At 49.0% G+C, this 17,221-nt stretch overlaps 6 protein-coding genes across 6 annotated transcripts; 2 read left to right on the forward strand and 4 right to left on the reverse strand.

The window, feature by feature from the left end:
• Window positions 1-262: 262 nt before the first annotated feature.
• Window positions 263-1,775, reverse strand: FPRO_13132 (uncharacterized protein; the record flags this gene model as incomplete). The annotated part of the gene is made up of 4 exons (XM_031222551.1): window positions 263-539; window positions 598-986; window positions 1,034-1,610; window positions 1,669-1,775. 4 exons carry the CDS (start codon window positions 1,773-1,775, stop codon window positions 263-265), a joined length of 1,350 nt encoding a protein of 449 aa, XP_031087999.1.
• Window positions 1,776-2,271: 496 nt separating this feature from the next.
• On the reverse strand, window positions 2,272-3,534 carry FPRO_13133 (uncharacterized protein; the record flags this gene model as incomplete). Its single annotated transcript, XM_031222552.1, has 4 exons — window positions 2,272-2,980; window positions 3,038-3,156; window positions 3,203-3,474; window positions 3,519-3,534. 4 exons carry the CDS (start codon window positions 3,532-3,534, stop codon window positions 2,272-2,274), a joined length of 1,116 nt encoding a protein of 371 aa, XP_031088000.1.
• Window positions 3,535-6,968: 3,434 nt separating this feature from the next.
• Window positions 6,969-7,694, reverse strand: FPRO_13134 (uncharacterized protein; the record flags this gene model as incomplete). Its single annotated transcript, XM_031222553.1, has 2 exons — window positions 6,969-7,320; window positions 7,627-7,694. 2 exons carry the CDS (start codon window positions 7,692-7,694, stop codon window positions 6,969-6,971), a joined length of 420 nt encoding a protein of 139 aa, XP_031088001.1.
• A 1,096-nt stretch (window positions 7,695-8,790) lies between these two features.
• On the forward strand, window positions 8,791-12,273 carry FPRO_13135 (uncharacterized protein; the record flags this gene model as incomplete). The annotated part of the gene is made up of 3 exons (XM_031222554.1): window positions 8,791-8,994; window positions 9,045-9,244; window positions 9,300-12,273. The coding sequence occupies 3 exons, from the start codon at window positions 8,791-8,793 to the stop codon at window positions 12,271-12,273; spliced, it is 3,378 nt and encodes a 1,125-aa protein (XP_031088002.1).
• A 319-nt stretch (window positions 12,274-12,592) lies between these two features.
• Window positions 12,593-13,594, reverse strand: FPRO_13136 (uncharacterized protein; the record flags this gene model as incomplete). Its single annotated transcript, XM_031222555.1, has 2 exons — window positions 12,593-12,926; window positions 12,978-13,594. The coding sequence occupies 2 exons, from the start codon at window positions 13,592-13,594 to the stop codon at window positions 12,593-12,595; spliced, it is 951 nt and encodes a 316-aa protein (XP_031088003.1).
• A 1,432-nt stretch (window positions 13,595-15,026) lies between these two features.
• FPRO_13137 (putative POT1-acetyl-CoA C-acyltransferase, peroxisomal) lies at window positions 15,027-16,437 on the forward strand (the record flags this gene model as incomplete). The annotated part of the gene is made up of 4 exons (XM_031222556.1): window positions 15,027-15,091; window positions 15,149-15,329; window positions 15,383-15,959; window positions 16,010-16,437. 4 exons carry the CDS (start codon window positions 15,027-15,029, stop codon window positions 16,435-16,437), a joined length of 1,251 nt encoding a protein of 416 aa, XP_031088004.1.
• Between the last annotated feature and the right edge of the window lie 784 nt (window positions 16,438-17,221).

The following is a 17,221-nucleotide window of genomic DNA, read 5'->3' on the forward strand; positions in this document are numbered from 1 at the left end:
CCCATGTCAAACTGTATCTGTTTGTCTGCTAATGCGAAACTATGTGGTTCATAGACTGGGAGATTTCAGATCCTCTGCATCCCGAGCCCTACGTTGTAAATACCAGCACATAACTTTGATCATTATTCAAAGTTAAAATTGCCATAAACCAAACCTCCATCTTATATAGCGGACTTAAAAATAATTAGCCACTGCCTCACATGAAGACCTTCCTCTCACTCCCACAGCTATGCATCTTCTCTGCACCTCGAATGACATTCGCTCAACGAACGATATTTCTTGCTACTCCACGCCTGTCCAAAGGGTTGACACTTGAGTTCTCATGCATAGGTACCTCATCTACACTCAAGGCAAGACTTGCGGCGGCGTAACCGGCAGCTTTAGCATTGATGAGGAATGCTTCCTGGTTGATGTTCTTGATGTCATCACACAGAGTATGATAGCAAGCATCTCGAGGAGCACCAGCCCCTGTGAAGATACCAGATAAAGGGATGCCGAGTTCAAGGAACCCCACGTAGTTAGAGGACGCCCCAAAGCGCCTGTGGCGTGTTAGCAGAGTCCATTCAACCGGCGTTATGAGACAGAATTCACATGTACCTAGCAGGATACCCTTTGCCGGTCAAAAACTCATAAAGGTATTTTGCGCCAGATTTGTGTGCGTCCGAGTCGGCATACACAATGTAGTAAGGCTGTGGAGAGGCAATCATGTCGTAGTTGTAGTAAAATCGAATCTTGCTGGACTCATCCTTGGACAGGTTAGAAACGTAGTAAGTCGATCCAATCATTCCACTCTCTTCAGCACCCCAGAAGGCAAATCGAAGCTTGTTTTTGAAGTTTTTATACTTCTTGACCGACTCGGCGATACTGAGTAAGGCGGCGACGCCACTTCCATTATCATTAACTCCAGGGCCTTCTTGAATAGAGTCGAGATGAGCACCCAGCATCACAACACTGTTAGAATCACCAGCCTTGGTATCAGCAATGATCTGCCAAGTCTCGCATTTTCAGTCAAGACGTCGATGGTCAGATTGACCTCAAGGTTCTCTCCTCCTCTAAGACGTTCGGCCCAAGGATTTCCCTCGTCGTACGTGACGACAGCGACTGGTGCAAGTTTACCAAAGTTCTCAGCTCCGAGGGAGCCAGATCCCGCTGTTTGTTTGGGATCATTATTGAATACTACGGCTGCTGAAGCACCGTTGTCCTTGGCCAATTTGAGCTTGTTTGCAAATTGACATTTTCCACGCTTGATCAAGGCAATTTTTCCTTGGACGTCAATGCCCTTCCACTGGTCCTCGAAACAGCCTGAGCCACGAACATCATCCATGGGGTCGAGAGCCAAAGGAGCAGCTACGCCGCCAGGCAGAGGAGTTGCATGATTGTACTGCAGTGAGACGGCATCAACATGTTCTCCATCGGGACCTGTCAAGACAATCTTTCGAGTTTGGGAAAAGAGATGATTGAATGGCTGAACAGTAATATCAAAATGGTTACCCCCGCCTAAACGTGTAAGAACAAAATCAAGCGATGCCTTGTAACCTGGGAGTCCAAAGGCCCGGTTATTGCTGTTGTCGAGGGCAATTTTGTATAAAGCTTGAAGTGTCTGGTTGAGACTACAGATAGTTAGTCTTTGATCCTCAAGAGGTATCTGATCAGAGGGTACTTCATTACTATTCTGCTTTGATATCACTTGCTACACGTTGGGGAGTGAGCTGTTTGTATGCACGAGTTCCGGCAGCGAACAACGCCAGAGCGCTAATAAAACTATTGACCTTCATCTCAGAATCTAACAAAGGGAAGTACTTGTATCGTTTTCAAAGTGACTTGAATGGTTTCATTACTTAAATAGAGAGACAAAATATTGCAAACAGCCGTGCCTTCGCACAGAAACGCCCCCCTCGCACTCGAACCGTCGTTCTTACAGGAGCCTAAAACCCGGCAGAATCCCTCGAATTCTTCCAAAGCTCACATCGCCACATGTATCATTAGGAAGGTATCCCAAAATCGAAGGAACTGACCTGGGGAACGTTATTAGGCTAAATATTGAGGCACGACTCTATTTGATACATGCTCTATTAGTTGAGGCTTAGATATCGTTTGAAAGCGAGCTGACCATTCAATGCTCGAGTTCAATGGATTGAATTATGCTAATACAGGAACAACGGGTTGATCTTCCGTAATCGGGGGCCTGCCAGGTTAGTTGATGAAGAGTCCGAGGCACATAGTCCGAGATATCTGATCCGAGCTGGCCAATCGCATGAATTCAATTTCTCATCAGTTTCGCGGTATTGAATCAACCCTGGCTATCCCCTTCTGACTCTTCATGGCCTCCTCCAGCTTACTGAACTGGCTTTCAAAGGAATCTACCCAAGCAAGCTGCCTCAGCGTTCCCTTTAGTTGGGTCCAGTTCAAATCAAGTCGTTCAATCGTGATGGCTATCCTCTCCGTCATCCAACTTTTGTCATGAGTCCCTTCGGTCACTACCGCCATGACCAGTACCCAGACCCGAAGTTCTTCCAATCCATCCCACGATATCTCATAATCTGCCAGTAGGTGTGAAAGTTGAGGTTTGCGATACTGGATGGCGCCGAGTGTGTGATGACTGTGCTCAGCAGCAGTGACGAGAAACCTCAAAGCGGCCAAACGAACGGCTTGGTGAATTAGTGATATTCTAGAAGAATGCCCTTCTGGGCCCTCTGACGGTATGTGCCTTGGCACTAAGAGGAGAAAGTATGAGCTATGGAGGATGGTTTCACAGTAACGGAACGTCGACTCTTCCCAGTGCAGAGACGCCTTAGCAACTCTTGTGAGTGATAGAAGAACCGAACATAAGTCTGAAAGAACTGGTGACAAGTTGCACAGAGCGTTTAGGGTTTTTGCCAGAGCATGGGTGATTGTGGGCGGCTCAGGCTGAGTCCATAGGTGTGAAGGAGCTACAAATCTCGGTGGACGGTCTAGGGACAGGCTTCCAATAACATCTGACCTGTGAATATCAACTTGGTTAGTTTCCGATCTGCGACAGGTCTTAACTATTGCCTACCAGATTAAAGACAATAACAAATATGATGAGCGAAGCCTTTCTACTCCTCCGCGGCCGCGTACCAAGGTTTCTAGGCCAGCCAGGTGGGTGCTGTATCGTTCGACTCTGCCTATGCTCATCTGTAGGTGGTTAGCAGTGGCTTTCAGCTATAATCTCAAACATTACATCGTAGTTGGCAAGACCTATAATAGTGATCAAAATCTCGTCAGAAGGCACGCTATTCGAAGTTTGGATCTTTTGGCTGGTGAAACGTAAACTGAGATTGTAGTGCTTCAGTGCAGTTGAATTTTCTCGCCCAGAATGCATATCACCTGTATAACCATTGCTATATAGGGCGGTCTCCGCAAGTGCAAGACTTAGAGTAGCTTGGTCGACAAGGCCGATAGCGAAGCACATCTCTCTGACCTTGTCGCATATGGACGACTTTGGTCGAAGCACTGTCCTTTGTGAGATTTTATAGTTCACGATAGATGTTACTTACGAAAGGCCTCCATCATTTTAGCTCTAATGTCAGTCCTGGAGTAGAGTGCTCGATCTGCGCCTGGCTCATGAAGCTGCACTGGTGACTGGGATAGCACATCATGCCTATGATTATCTGGTTGGGAGAATATGTAAGCCGCATGGGTTTCGTGAAGTGCCAGATTCTTTGAAATGTCCGGCTCGATCCTTAACTTCCTACTCCGCGTATTCTTTCTTCTTGATAATCCTATATCTTTCATCACATGCTGATGAATTTTGCGCTTGTTGTGCCGGCTTTTTACCTCGTCTGGGTGGCTCACGCTGACAAACTCAAGCTTCGACCCTACCCGAGCCGAGGCAGGCATTCTGAGGTCCAGGGGAGATGGGGTAGTCGACTCGTTCTTTATATGTGCGTTTCATTAATGTGAGAAGATACGTGCATGTGATGGTTGCAGATAAGCTGATAATTGTGTTTAGTGCATTATTGATTCGTCAGCAGCGTCCATGTCAGATCCAGCCAGAAGAGGACTGCAAACAAATCGTGACAAGGTCACGCCAAAAATATAAAGAAAGTTGCTTCATGATTTTTGCTCTTCAGGTTGAAACGCAAGGCATCAAGTACACAATTTCCGGTGCTCAACCTTGAGCCCCTGGAAAAGCAATATGTGATAGGCTCCAATACATAAATTTGACCTGCAATGACTCGGCTCGCCAGAAAGATCATGGCTCATAATTCACAGCTCAACACTCATGTATTTTCAGTAAAGAATGAAACCTTGAGTTTAATTCTATGGTTCATTCAGTCTCCAATACATATACTCAATAAGCGCTACGACAGCAACATAGTTTTGGCGGAAAGCTTGGCAACTGAGCTTCGGCCATTCAAGCCAAGCCAAGTCGTATTGTTAAACGAAAATGCATGATAATAACTAAGAGACCCATTCCGCCTAGACACTAGATCATGAATAAATACAAGACGCATGTAATCAGAGGCGGCTGGGCGAACTTGGCGGAGCTTGTGCACTGTTGATCTGGGGTAGGCTGTTGATAGATGCGGCCAAGTGACGGCACCCAACCGCCAAGAGAGTTTCTTATTAGAAAGACATCCGTCTTTATTAGTCAGAAGCTTGTTTCTTGGCTGGCTGGGATAGCTACAACATTCATTGATAGAGCCTTGGTAACTGTCTTGGCCAGCAGTGACTCCACCTGCTTGAGATTATGTCGGGGACAATGATAAGGTACTAGCGGTAGCCTTGTGGAATAACAATATTTATCGAAGGGTACAGCAATTTAAAGTACTAAAACATATTAACCTGAAATCAGTGTGAAAGTGAAGTGACTTCTAAGCCTCAATTTTACGTTACTAGCCTCACATGTGACAGGCAGCTTGAAGCATTGTGTGGCGAATCCGATCTAGTTTTCCTTATCATCATTAAGCTTCAACGATCTCGAATCTATCTCTTGGTTCAGTGCCAATCTGCCAAATTCCACGTTTCTAAAGGCTTAGCATCAGATACGGTACGGCCCCACCAAAGTCCTTGGCTGCGTCTAATGCTGTGACAGCTCGGGCGTAATAGGAAGTGATAGCCTTAAAATACGGCCAGTTTGTCACTGTGCATCAATGCCTCCTTGGGTGCTTGGCAAGCTGCAGGCCAAGTCACTGGCTGGTTTGAGCTACGAGTTCACGAAGCGGAAGTTGGCTTAACGGCATTATATCTTGGCAGACAATTTGAGTGGATATCGTTCCGAGATCTTATCGGTTATAACTATTATGCCCAGGATTTTCACGGAATCTGACCGTTGAGAAAAGAAACAAGACTATTATTACTAGCTGTCGATCTCAAGCGGTCGCGGAATAGAGTCGCCTCAGCCGCCGTTGTAAATGCAACTCGCTCGGACACAGGATACGAAGGCCTGCATCGTTTAGTTCTGGCCAGTGTCTCACAGACTACTGCACAAAGTGATGAGCAGCCGTTGTTTCCCATACCTTATGCACCGAGTACAAAAATATCAAGAATGGGGGGGGGGGGGGGGTAGGACGCGGGGTCTGGGGTTACAATGTGCAAGCCATGCGCAAAAGCAAGGTGAGTTCCTCAACAAACCGATGGATCCCTACCAGTCTCATATTGTTTCTTTCCACTAGTGAGGAAATTAGCGGCAAGATATCAGACACTTCAGCAGTGAATCCCTTGCTCCGGTGAACCAACCGGGATTTTTGATAGGCACAAGCTCGATACCATCCCTGGTATCACTTGTTGTGTCTGTAGCTCAAAAAGCAACCATAACTTATTTAGTGGAAAATTTTGTCATCAATACTCCAAGCCAAGGCAGCCTGACTGAGTCTTAACACTTAACGCTTAGAAATTACGCTTCAGTATCGCTGTTTGCGTTGAATTGGTCCCATTCAGCACGGGCGCATCTCACGCAATGCTTCAAAGAAAGCTCAATGGTTGAGTTTTCTGCTTATGCTCACCGAGAAGTCACACAATCGGAGACGTGCAGGACAGGCCGGCCATCAAGATGCCTCTCGTTGGTCACTCGGCGTTTGGACCGCGCATGCCGAGTGCTGAGGCCCGAAGCCGCCACTTCGGCTGTGCCAAGCCTCAACGGAGCGGAAGGTGGAGCACCGCGGCGGAGCACGTGACTCGTACGACTTTTGTCTTGGCATCAAGGGAGCGGAGATGGATACGGAGGCGCAGGCTGAGGCGGAGGAAACCGGGGCTCCGGAGAGGCCGAGAAAGTGTAAAAGGTGCTGTACATTGGGCATTAAACGTGAAGAAAATGAGGAACTTTTTGTAGTTAATAGGAGATATGAGCCTGTCGGGAAGTCAATCAAGAGGCTTTTGGAAGAAAGACTGTAAAGAAAGAATTCACATCAAAATGATGGCGGCAACGATCGAGGGTGCAAACTCTGCTTTATCAGTGCGGCGTGTCTCACCACTAACCATAATACGAACAAATCCGATACAAGAGAAGAAAGAAAAAATAGGCGACTTTTGACAAGCATTCTTTCGGTTTCTCGACGTAACATGAACTGAACACACGGCCTGCCAAGACAAGAAGACCAGAGAGTGTGGATCAGGTGATATGATTGATTTTGAGTAGCCGATAAGCTTAGCGCAAGTGCCCAGAACCTTAAGTAACATAAGCGCAAGGTTAGTTGGTCCTAGAGTGAGGAGCCGACAGGGTGTGGGGATTCATCAGGCCAATAGACAGAGTCCAAAGTCTACAGCCAAGCCAGCCTCTTAACTTGTTCCAGAAACGAGTGTCTCTGCCAAGGACCTTCTCACATTTCTTTCTTGTCTTGCTACCCTCTCTACCTTTGTCTGTTCCCCCACGGAAGATGCAGATATACCTAAACAGAAGCGAGCAGAACATCGCTTTGCTGGATCGTCAGAAGAGATGTGGGGGCGCAGTGCTCGATAATTCGGCGTGTCTTGACTTGAAGGTCCGAGGATTGATTGGATACGCGTCATTGGTCAAGCGCCAAGAGCCGCCAAGATGGAGTTGACCCTTTGAGGTTATCGCGACGACCGCTAACTCTAGGCGCCAAGATGTGACGAACCAGCTGAACCTTGATACAGACATTCTTGCCTTCGGCGAGATGGCGGTTTGTTGAGAAATCACTAGCTTGTGATTTCTGCCTTGGCTCTTTCGTCTTGGCTAAGATGGCATGGCATGGCATGGTCGTGTACCGGTTGATACTCTTGGACGGTGGTGGAATGCCGAATGAGCTTTCAGAACGAGTACCAGTAAGAGAGCTGCAAAGCATAGCACCCATGGTCCAGTGGGCACGGTTGGAGTTTGAGACAAGAGATGGGCATCTCGTTAATAACAGTGTTGCATTGGTCATGCTCGGTATGCTGCCATGGCTCTAACAGAGAGCTATGACCATGCTCGCATTGCAATCGAGGCCATGTGTCAACGGTTTGGATGCCGTTGAAACAACCGGTCCATGATGATCAAAAGACCAACTAGGGGAATGTTGGAGAAGTGCAGTAAACTTGACAGACACGCTGACCTCGTAAGGAGCGAGCGAGAGGAGGATCCATGACCGCCGCGACCATGCGACAATTCAAGTTTGCAATGCACAACAATGACCTCACCTCTCACCTCTCAACTATACCTACCGCAACAAGAGCAGCAAGAGCAGCAAGAGCAGCAAGAGCAGCAAGATTTCTCTTGTCCCGCACTCCATCCATTGCACGTTTTCGCCATACGCCAAGCTGCCAAGACGCCAGGATCTCCACTACACACACCACCAAACAGTCTCACCACGATACGGTACGCTACGCTACCTTACTTTACCATTTTACCGGCCTGTTTTTTTTTTATTTGGGGTTTTAGGATGGTAACGCGACTGGGGTCTGGAAATGATAGAGACTGGAAGAAAAGCACCGAGAGATTGAGAAGACTTTGATGACATACTTGGATTCCAATGGTGCTGCATCCAGGCTTACACTGTTGCATGGATAGACTGAAGACTGAGTATAGAACAACCATTACCGATGGAAGCACGGCACTTGGAGCGTAAAATACGGTCCATCACCAGAATTGACGTCACGGAGCCGTCCGTCCGTTTCGTTTCCCGTCCGTTCCGGGGACGGCCGTCGACGATACGGCAACTGATTTATAGCAACACACCATAGCCAAGGTAGGCTAAATTCACTAAGCAAGTAGCACTGCATTTTGCATTTGTAGCCTGAGGAGAGGCTCAACACCTGTCTACAGGGGTTGGTTATGGGGGGGAGTGTGTGGGGAAAATAGTGAGCTCTCCAAGTCTGGTGGCGGATCTAAACCGCTGCTTAGGTTCGGGTTCGGGATGGGGGACCAACGCCAAGAAATCCCGAGCCTGGCAACGACTCAGGTCCGCGATAACATGAGCAATTACGGTGCTCTCATGGGGCTCTTTTCTAAGTATGACGGTACTATTGTTTCTTGAGATTTCTCCCTCCCTCAACTATATATGACCTCGTCCCCCGCACCCCGCCAAGTCTATTTCCCATAAACTCCAAAGTTATCAATCACATTCGTCGATTGTTCTCTAATCGGATAGATAACATTTACTCATTAATGCCTTGAAGCTAGTTCCTTCATTATTATCACTCTTTTACTCGTCAATGAAGCTCAAGTAGTCAATCGACTCTTGTATACAGCGCCAACACACCCATTAAGATACATCTCACAACCACCGTCACTTATACCCAGAGCATAGAGCACACAGACAACAGTTTAAGCTCTCTTCTCGCGCCCTTTCCTACAAATCCTGGTCGCCAATCTTCAATCCATCGACCATGGCGGCCGAGTACCCCAAGCACCCGTTCCTCCTCACAATTGAGGAGACGGCGCAAGCCCTTGACACAAGCATCGACAAGGGCCTTACCAGCCAACAAGTAGCTGAAGCTCAGCAGAAATATCCCAAGAATGAGCTCGATGTGGGCGGTACTGTGCCATGGTACAGTATTTTGACCAAGCAGCTACTCAATGCCATGATCATTGTAAGTGGCATTCCCCTCCAAACCCAATTTGCCAAACTAACCCGCCACAGGTTCTTGCATTTGCCATGGCTCTTAGTTTTGGTATCAAAGATTATATCGAAGGTGGCGTGCTTGTCTTTGTTATCGTCCTCAACGTCACCATTGGTTTCTGGCAAGAGTATCGCGCTGAGAAGCGCATGGATGCTCTCCGAGCTCTCTCCTCTCCCAGTGCCATGGTTCTTCGCGATGGAAAGACTCAAGTTATTTCTAAGTAAGCGTTTACCACGCAGAACTAAAACTCGACTCAAAACTAATTAATTGTACAGCCCCGAAGTCGTTCCCGGTGACATCGTCCTCCTCAAGATGGGCGACACCGTCCCCGCCGATCTCCGCCTCTTTGAAGCCATGAACCTTGCTTGCGAGGAAGGTCAACTCACTGGCGAATCAATCCCCGTCGAGAAGATTACCGATAACAATATCACCGCTCCCGGAACCGAGAAGCCTGTCGAGTCCGAGGATGAAATTGGTATTGGTGATCGTGTCAACATGGCTTATGCTACCACCGTCGTCCGAAAGGGCCGTGGTCGTGGTATCGTCACTGCTACTGGTATGTCTACTGAGGTCGGCAAGATTGCTGCCTCTACTTCCAAGAAGACCCGCAAGGCTGGCCGATCTATGAACTACAAGAAGTATGGAAAGCGACAGCCCTTTGTTGGTGCTTCCAAGCGAACTTGGGATGTTATCGGCAAGTTCCTGGGTCTCACTGAGGGAACGCCTCTCCAGCGAAAGCTTTCCGCTCTTGCTTATGTCCTATTCGGTTGTGCTATCATTCTCGCTATCGTCGTGTTTGCTGTCAACAAGTTCGACATGAAGAACGAGGTTATTATCTATGCGACCTCTCTCGGTATCGCCATTATCCCCGAGTCCCTGGTGGCTGTCTTGACTATCACCATGGTCGTTGCTGTTACTGTTATGCGCAAGGCCAATGTCGTCGTCCGTGATCTCTCCGCCCTCGAGGCTCTTGGAGGTGTTACCAATATTTGCTCCGACAAGACTGGTACTCTCACCGAAGGAGCCATGATTGTTCGCAAGGCTTGGATCCCCTCTTCCCACATCTACACTGTTCGCGACTCCCAGAGCCCCAACGATCCCACCAAGGGCCGAGTTACATATTCCAAGCAGAGCGATGAGCCCGAAGAGAAGGAGGCGCCTCGTGACTACGATCGCGAGCGTAGTGCTGCTGTTCTCAAGTTTGATGTTCCCGATGAGAAGCTCAACCAGAATAATGCTCAACCCAAGAAGCGTGAGCCTGAGGTTGAGTGCGAGATGACTGATGAACTTCAAGCTTTCTTGCTTTCTTCCGCCCTTTGCAACTTGGCTACCGTCCGATACGATGATGAAGAGGAGAAGTGGCAGGTTACCGGGGAGCCCACCGAAATTGCGCTCCAGGTCTTCACCCACCGCTTCAACTCAGGAAAGAAGACCCTGGAGGGTGAGGGATGGAAGCAAATTGCCGAATTCCCCTTCGATAGCTCTATCAAGCGAATGTCCGTCATATACGATGCCCCCGAGGGTGCCAAGGGTTCCATCATCGACACTGCCAACTCTATGGTCTTCACCAAGGGAGCTGTCGAGCGTATCTTGGATCTCTGCGACTACGCTGGCACTGGACCTGAGCAGCAGCCCATGACCGATGAGCTCAAGGAGAGTGTTCTTGAGCAGATGAACAGTCTCGCTTCTCAGGGTCAGCGTGTCCTGGCTATCGCCTACCGTCCTTGGGACGGACGTTTCACTGCCAAGCAGGCTTCTTCTCCCGCCGAGGACGAGAAGCTTCGAACTGAGGTCGAACAGGGTCTTATCCTCCTTGGTCTTGCTGGTATCTACGATCCTCCCCGACGTGAAACCAAACCCTCTATCGCCGAGTGCTCTAACGCTGGTATCCGAGTTCATATGCTTACTGGTGATCACCCCGAGACCGCTAAGGCCATTGCTAAGGAAGTCGGCATCATCCCCAAGAACCTCAGTATTCTGCCTGATCACGTCGCCAAGTCCATTGTTCAGAAGGCGACCGATTTTGATAGGATGACCGATGAAGAGATCGATGCTCTCGAGGAACTTCCTCTGGTTATTGCCCGTTGCGCTCCTGACACCAAGACCCGCATGATCGACGCTCTCCGTCGTCGTGGTGCCTTCATGGCTATGACTGGTGATGGTGTCAACGATGCCCCTTCTCTGTCTCGTGCCGACGTCGGTATTGCCATGGGTTCCGGTTCTGACGTGGCCAAGTCGGCTTCCAAGATAGTACTTACTGATGATAAGTTCAACTCCATCGTCGCCGCTATCCGTGAAGGTCGTCGCATGTTCGACAACATCCAGAAGTTCGTCCTCCACCTCCTGACTTCCAACGTTGGTGAGGTTATCCTCCTGGTTTGCGGTCTTGCTTTCGTCGATGACAGTGGCTTCTCCGTGTTCCCCGTCTCGCCTCTCCAAATTATCTGGATCAACATGGCTACCTCGTCGTTCCCTGCCTTCGGACTTGGTCGCGAGCAGGGTGCTCAGGACATCATGCGCAAGCCTCCCCAGGACAAGAAGCGCGGTGTCTTTACCAACCAGATCATCATTGACATGATCGTCTACGGTATTATCATGGGTGCTTGCACAATGTGCACTTTTGTCATCATCGTCTATGGTGCCAATGGCGGTAACCTCGGCTTCGAGTGCAACCAGCGATACTCCGAGGAGTGTATCCCCGTGTTCAAGGCTCGCGCCGCCACCTTCGCTGAACTGACATGGCTTATCCTCATCTCTGCTTGGGAGTTCAAGAGTCTGCGCCGCTCCGTCTTCCGCCTCAACCCTGACGACGACAGCAAGTTCCCCGTGTTCAAGGACATCTACTCCAACCGCTTCCTGTTCTGGTCCGTCATCATTGGTGGTCTCTCTGTCTTCCCCGTCGTCTACATTCCCGTCCTCAACCACAAGTTCTTCAAGCATACTGGCATCACTTGGGAGTGGGCTCTGGCCGTTGGCTTCACTGTTGTGTTCGTCGCTGGCATCGAGCTCTGGAAGATGACCAAGCGACACTTCCACCTCCTTGAGGACGCTCCTGTCCGCCGTGGTGTCTGGGGCCAGGGTGGTGAAGACGGTGGCCGCCTTGCCCGAACCATGTCTCTGTCCAGCTTCAAGACCTGGGCATCTTTCTCGCGAAGGGACACTGGCGAGTCTCTCGGAAAGCGAAGCACCTCTCGTGGACCTACCGATCGACACATTGTGCCTCAAGGCCTTGCAGCCACAGAGGCCTAATCTTATGATTTGCATCTCTGATGATAAGAATATTTAAAATGGGCGAGGGAAGTTTTGGGAAAGTAATGACACTGGGGAGAATATGTTGTCTCATGAACTGAAGAATATTTTGGACGGATGGGAAGGATCATGATGAATCTCAATATTGATATCACTTCTGCTTTTAGTTGCACTATTCCGCCCTGACAGAGGGTATAGATATCCCGCTGCCCAGCCACTGAACGCTGGTGCAAATGCATTACATTGTCGCTGAACCGTCTTTTCATCCTATGTGGTGCTTTGGAAATATTTTAACGTATTTTATCCATTAATTTATCCTCTACATAATTGTCTTAACCACAGCAGCTAGCACCACCGCCAACAGGCCCACGCTGGGTAAACTCACTTTCGAATGCGAAGCATTGTTCTCACCAGTCGTGTTAAGTCCCAAGTATTGAGCACCGATGGTTGTCAGACCACCACTATTTGACAGGAAGGCCGCATTAGGGCCAACATTGGAAACATCTGAGCGAAAGGCGCCGAAATAGGTGTATCTCCCGATGAAGTCTGACTCGTCAAACCACTTAAGAGTCTGTTTGAAGAATTGTTCTGTCGGTTGAGGGTCTTGGTGCGCGTAGGCATATTCTGTAACCCATATAGTAGAGTTTGGCCATCTGTTGATAATCTGTTAGCATGGGTATGGGCTACAGAGAGGTGACACATACTCGGCAAGGCGTTCACCGATGTGAGATGCAAGACCCTCGAAGTTATCGTACCAATGCACAGGAAGATAGTCCCATGTGCAATTTCTCTTAGGCCCACCTTGACTCTTGATTGCAGAGCAATTTCCCAAGAACTGTTTTAGCCATGGCATACTACCCCATCCGCCAGTGCAAGCAGGGAGACCCAACTTTACACCCATCTCACCCAGTGGTTCAAAGTTCGCGACCCAAGCCTCGGCAGCGACCTTGGGGTCGAGATTGCTTCCGCCCACATCGTTACCAGCATCAGGTTCATTGAATCCCAGGACATGTGTGATGTTGACTCCACTTTTCATGAGGCTCTTGACATTTTGAAGGAACGTTGTGTCGCTTGAGTCGGATCCTACACCCCACATCATTGGCACGAACTCGAATTGTTCTTGAGGAACATCCTTATATACAGTAGATGGCTTGTCTCCATAGTTGTAGTACCAGGTGATATCGCTGCCGTTCTGGACCCAGATTTTGTCGTCCTGGGGTTTCTCGGAATCAGGAACGAAGCAAAGCCCTCTCTTATGATCGCGGGTGGCGTACGAGAGACCGGCTAGCATGAGAGCCAGGACATGCTTTGACAGAGCCATGCTCTTTTTTTTGATCGTGAAGTCTGTTTTGAGTAATAGCTGTGGCTGATTCAAGAAGGGAGAGGCAACAAGCCAGGTTTCAAAGGTCGGGCGTCTCGAATGGAAAGTCGGGACTGTTCTTCTCAGCTTTTAAGGGTGCACTGACGTTGCCTGATGTTCTGCCCCAGTGGCGGTCAAGTTGAAGTACAAATTGGTACAGCTAAATATGAAAAGAAAGTATGAAAGTTCAGCTTCAGCAGATTATCAGAAAGATTGCCAATAAAAAGGAGTGACGAGTCAGCCGTTGATAATGGGAATCGCAGCCATGAGGAAGAGAGCAAGAATAGGCGCGGCCTCGACTTATGAGGAAACATCCAATAAGTATTTCATTCCATAACCTTTCCTCGTCCATCAAATAACCTGGACATATTGTAAGCGGTGGCTTCTGGAAAGTCGCCGAAAATGGATATAGTATGAAGCTATCCGATCTGCTGGTTGGTTTACATGGCCGCATCGGGAAGATAGTCTGTCGAGCCAGGGTCCAGACATCCAGAAACTAGGGACTTCCGAGACATGCTCTATAGAATCCAGTGCTCTTATTGGATCATTATGATGATCCAGGAACAAGCGCGGCACTGCGCCATGCTCTCGTAGGTTGAGTACCCGTCAAAATCGATAAAATTAAGACTGGACCAGGTCGGCGGGCCCATTGTCATCTACGAATGGGCAGGCGTTAGGATGCCAACCCCATGCTTCACATCATGGGCGCTCGCTCTTCACTGTTTTGGCCTGTGCTCGGTCTTCCTCAAGAATGTCAGAGAATGACACATAACGGAGAGAGTGGAATAGATCGTAAGTTATGAACTAGGAAAAAAGTGTCATGTAAAGTGAGAATCATCCGTTGAGCCAACGGCATGTTGAGTTTTTCTTTGCATTCCAGTCGTTTTTGATGGTGAATTTGGTTGCACAAGTTCTCGAGGCAGGAGAGAGATGCTGTCCAGTCAAAGCGACATTGTGTATGGAGCGTATAATGCGCAGATTAATGAACAACTGAATACTCATATTGTGACTAACAAACAATAATCAAAGTTCGGGAACTTTTCATGGGGTATTTGCCATGCCGAGATAGCTAAAGACGACGGCCTTTTCTGAAGCCATCGCTTCTCGCCGAGGTCGCTGATATTATGTCATCAATCTGCCTTATGTAATACCCCGAAACCTCGGGAAGTGGTCAGTCTTGAAGCGCTACCTCGGCTTAACCCCACACATTTGGATGCGCCGTCGCAAGTACCGCTGCAGCTTCCGTCAATGTTTACCCCAGACCCCTCCCATGATGGACTTCGCCTCGGCATCCTTTTCTCCTATTTTAGAGCCAACTGCGCTGTCGCCTCAACTTGATTATTATCCAACCTGACACACAAGTTTTGTCAATTAACAGCACAGAATATACACAATGGCTGCTGAACGTATTGGTTCCATCATCAAGCACCTGGCCCCTGGGTCGGCGCTCAACAGCATGTGAGTCGCGATCGCCCGAACGAATTATTGTCACCGAATCTAACAGTGCCATGATAGTCAAGCGAAGAACCCTGATGACATTGTAATCACCCTCGCTGCCCGAACCCCTCTCACAAAGGCCAAGAAGGGCGGTTTCAAGGATACTTCTCTCGAATACATGGTGTATGCTCTGCTCAAGGAGGTTCGGGAACGATCGAACCTCGACCCTGCCCTTGTTGAGGATATCTGCCTTGGAAACGTATGTCGCAACCCCATGAGCCAAATCGAACTCTCCTAATCAATGATCAATAGGTCTCCGATGCCAAGGCTGCCTACAAGGTTCGCGCTTCTGCTCTCGCTGCTGGTTTCCCTAACACCGCTGGTGCTTCTTCCGTCAACCGATTCTGCTCTTCTGGTCTGAAGGCCACTGCCGATATCGCCCACTCCATTCTCAATGGCTCCATCGAGATCGGTATCGCTATGGGTGCTGAACAAATGACCATCGGTGGCGATGCGCTCGAGAAGCCCTTCGACGAGGCTGTTACATCACAAAGCCAGGAGTCCGTGGATTGCATGCAGCCCATGGGTTGGACCAGCGAGAATGTCAGCAAGGACTTTGGCGTTACCCGCGATGTGATGGACAAGTACGCGGCTGAGAGTTTCCAAAAGGCCGAGGCGGCGCAAAAGGCTGGTTTGTTCGCCGATGAGATCGTGCCCATCACCACCAAGGTCAAGGGCCCCGATGGTCAGGAGAAGGAGGTCACTCTCACCCAGGACGAGGGTATCCGACCAGGCACTACCGCTGAAAGCCTCGGCAAGATTCGATCTGCTTTCCCTCAATGGGGTGGAGCTACAACTGGAGGCAATGCCAGCCAGCTTACTGACGGAGGTAAGTTTATTCTGGTCGATTCGAGGAGCCTCCCACTAACTTTTTAATAGCTGCTGCCGTGTTGCTGATGAAGCGATCTACAGCCATCAAGCTGGGCCAGCCTATCATGGCCAAGTACGTTGGTTCCACTGTCGCTGGCCTCGCGCCTCGCATCATGGGCATTGGTCCTAGCATTGCCATCCCCAAGCTTCTTGCCCAGCACAACATCTCCCTCGATGATATTGATATTGTTGAGATCAACGAAGCCTTTGCCTCCATGGCTGTTTACTGTCAAGACAAGCTTGGTCTGACAGCAGACAAGCTCAACCCTCGTGGAGGAGCTATCGCTCTTGGTCACCCACTGGGCGCTACAGGTGCTCGACAGATTGTTACAGGCCTTTCCGAGTGCAGGCGGCGAAAGAAGAAGATGCTGTTGACCAGTATGTGCATCGGTACAGGCCAGGGCATGGCTGGTCTGTTTGTCAACGAGCAGGTCTAAAACAGACAGTGCATGTCTGAGATATTCTAATTATGTAACACCACCAGATCTCGATATAAGCGAGTCAGTTGGGGATGTATTTATGATTTCGAGCGATATTAGCAAATTGGAAAGCATAAAATCTTGTCTTTAATTAGATTTCGGAGTTAAGTTAACTAGTAAAACGATTCCGGAACGGGTAGTTGTCTCATCAAAGTGTATCAGCCAAGGGAATTGATAGCGTAATATCATGAACTTTGGTGGTGATAATCTTGTACCCTGTGGTTTTGCTGCTTGTGACGGGTTTGTTGTAAATCTTAGTAATGATAACCCAGAAGTAAGCTCCAAACATCTACGCACAGTGTATTGACTAACGTGTTCTTCGTGGATATTATTCTTCAAGAATTACTTTACGGCCGAAGTCGGGTTCCCGGCATCAGCTTCAACACCATAAACGTTAAAGCAGCAGGGATCGCTGAAAAACACGAGACCAGCCATTCGCTCACATTCCCCGAGAGGGCGGTGGGAAACCCCGCTAGAAGTCACCTGGGGCTAGCGCTCTGATGTCACCGAACAGCCTCAAAGCGCAGCCAGAAGTTGGGCTTGCGTAGGTGGCATTTGCCAACGGTTGCGTCTGATTGGCGGAGAAGCTTGGCTAGATCTGAGATTGATGGCGACTGGGATCCATAACTACCTAAGGAAAATGCTGATGATTGCACACAGAGAGTCAAGGGACCTGCCCTCGCTGATACCTTACACGGGAATGGAACCCTTGGACTTGCACTACCTACTTAGGTACTCGTGC

This window comes from Fusarium proliferatum (assembly GCF_900067095.1).
Source record: "Fusarium proliferatum ET1 genome assembly, contig: FPRO_scaffold012, whole genome shotgun sequence".
Taxonomy (NCBI): domain Eukaryota; kingdom Fungi; phylum Ascomycota; class Sordariomycetes; order Hypocreales; family Nectriaceae; genus Fusarium; species Fusarium proliferatum.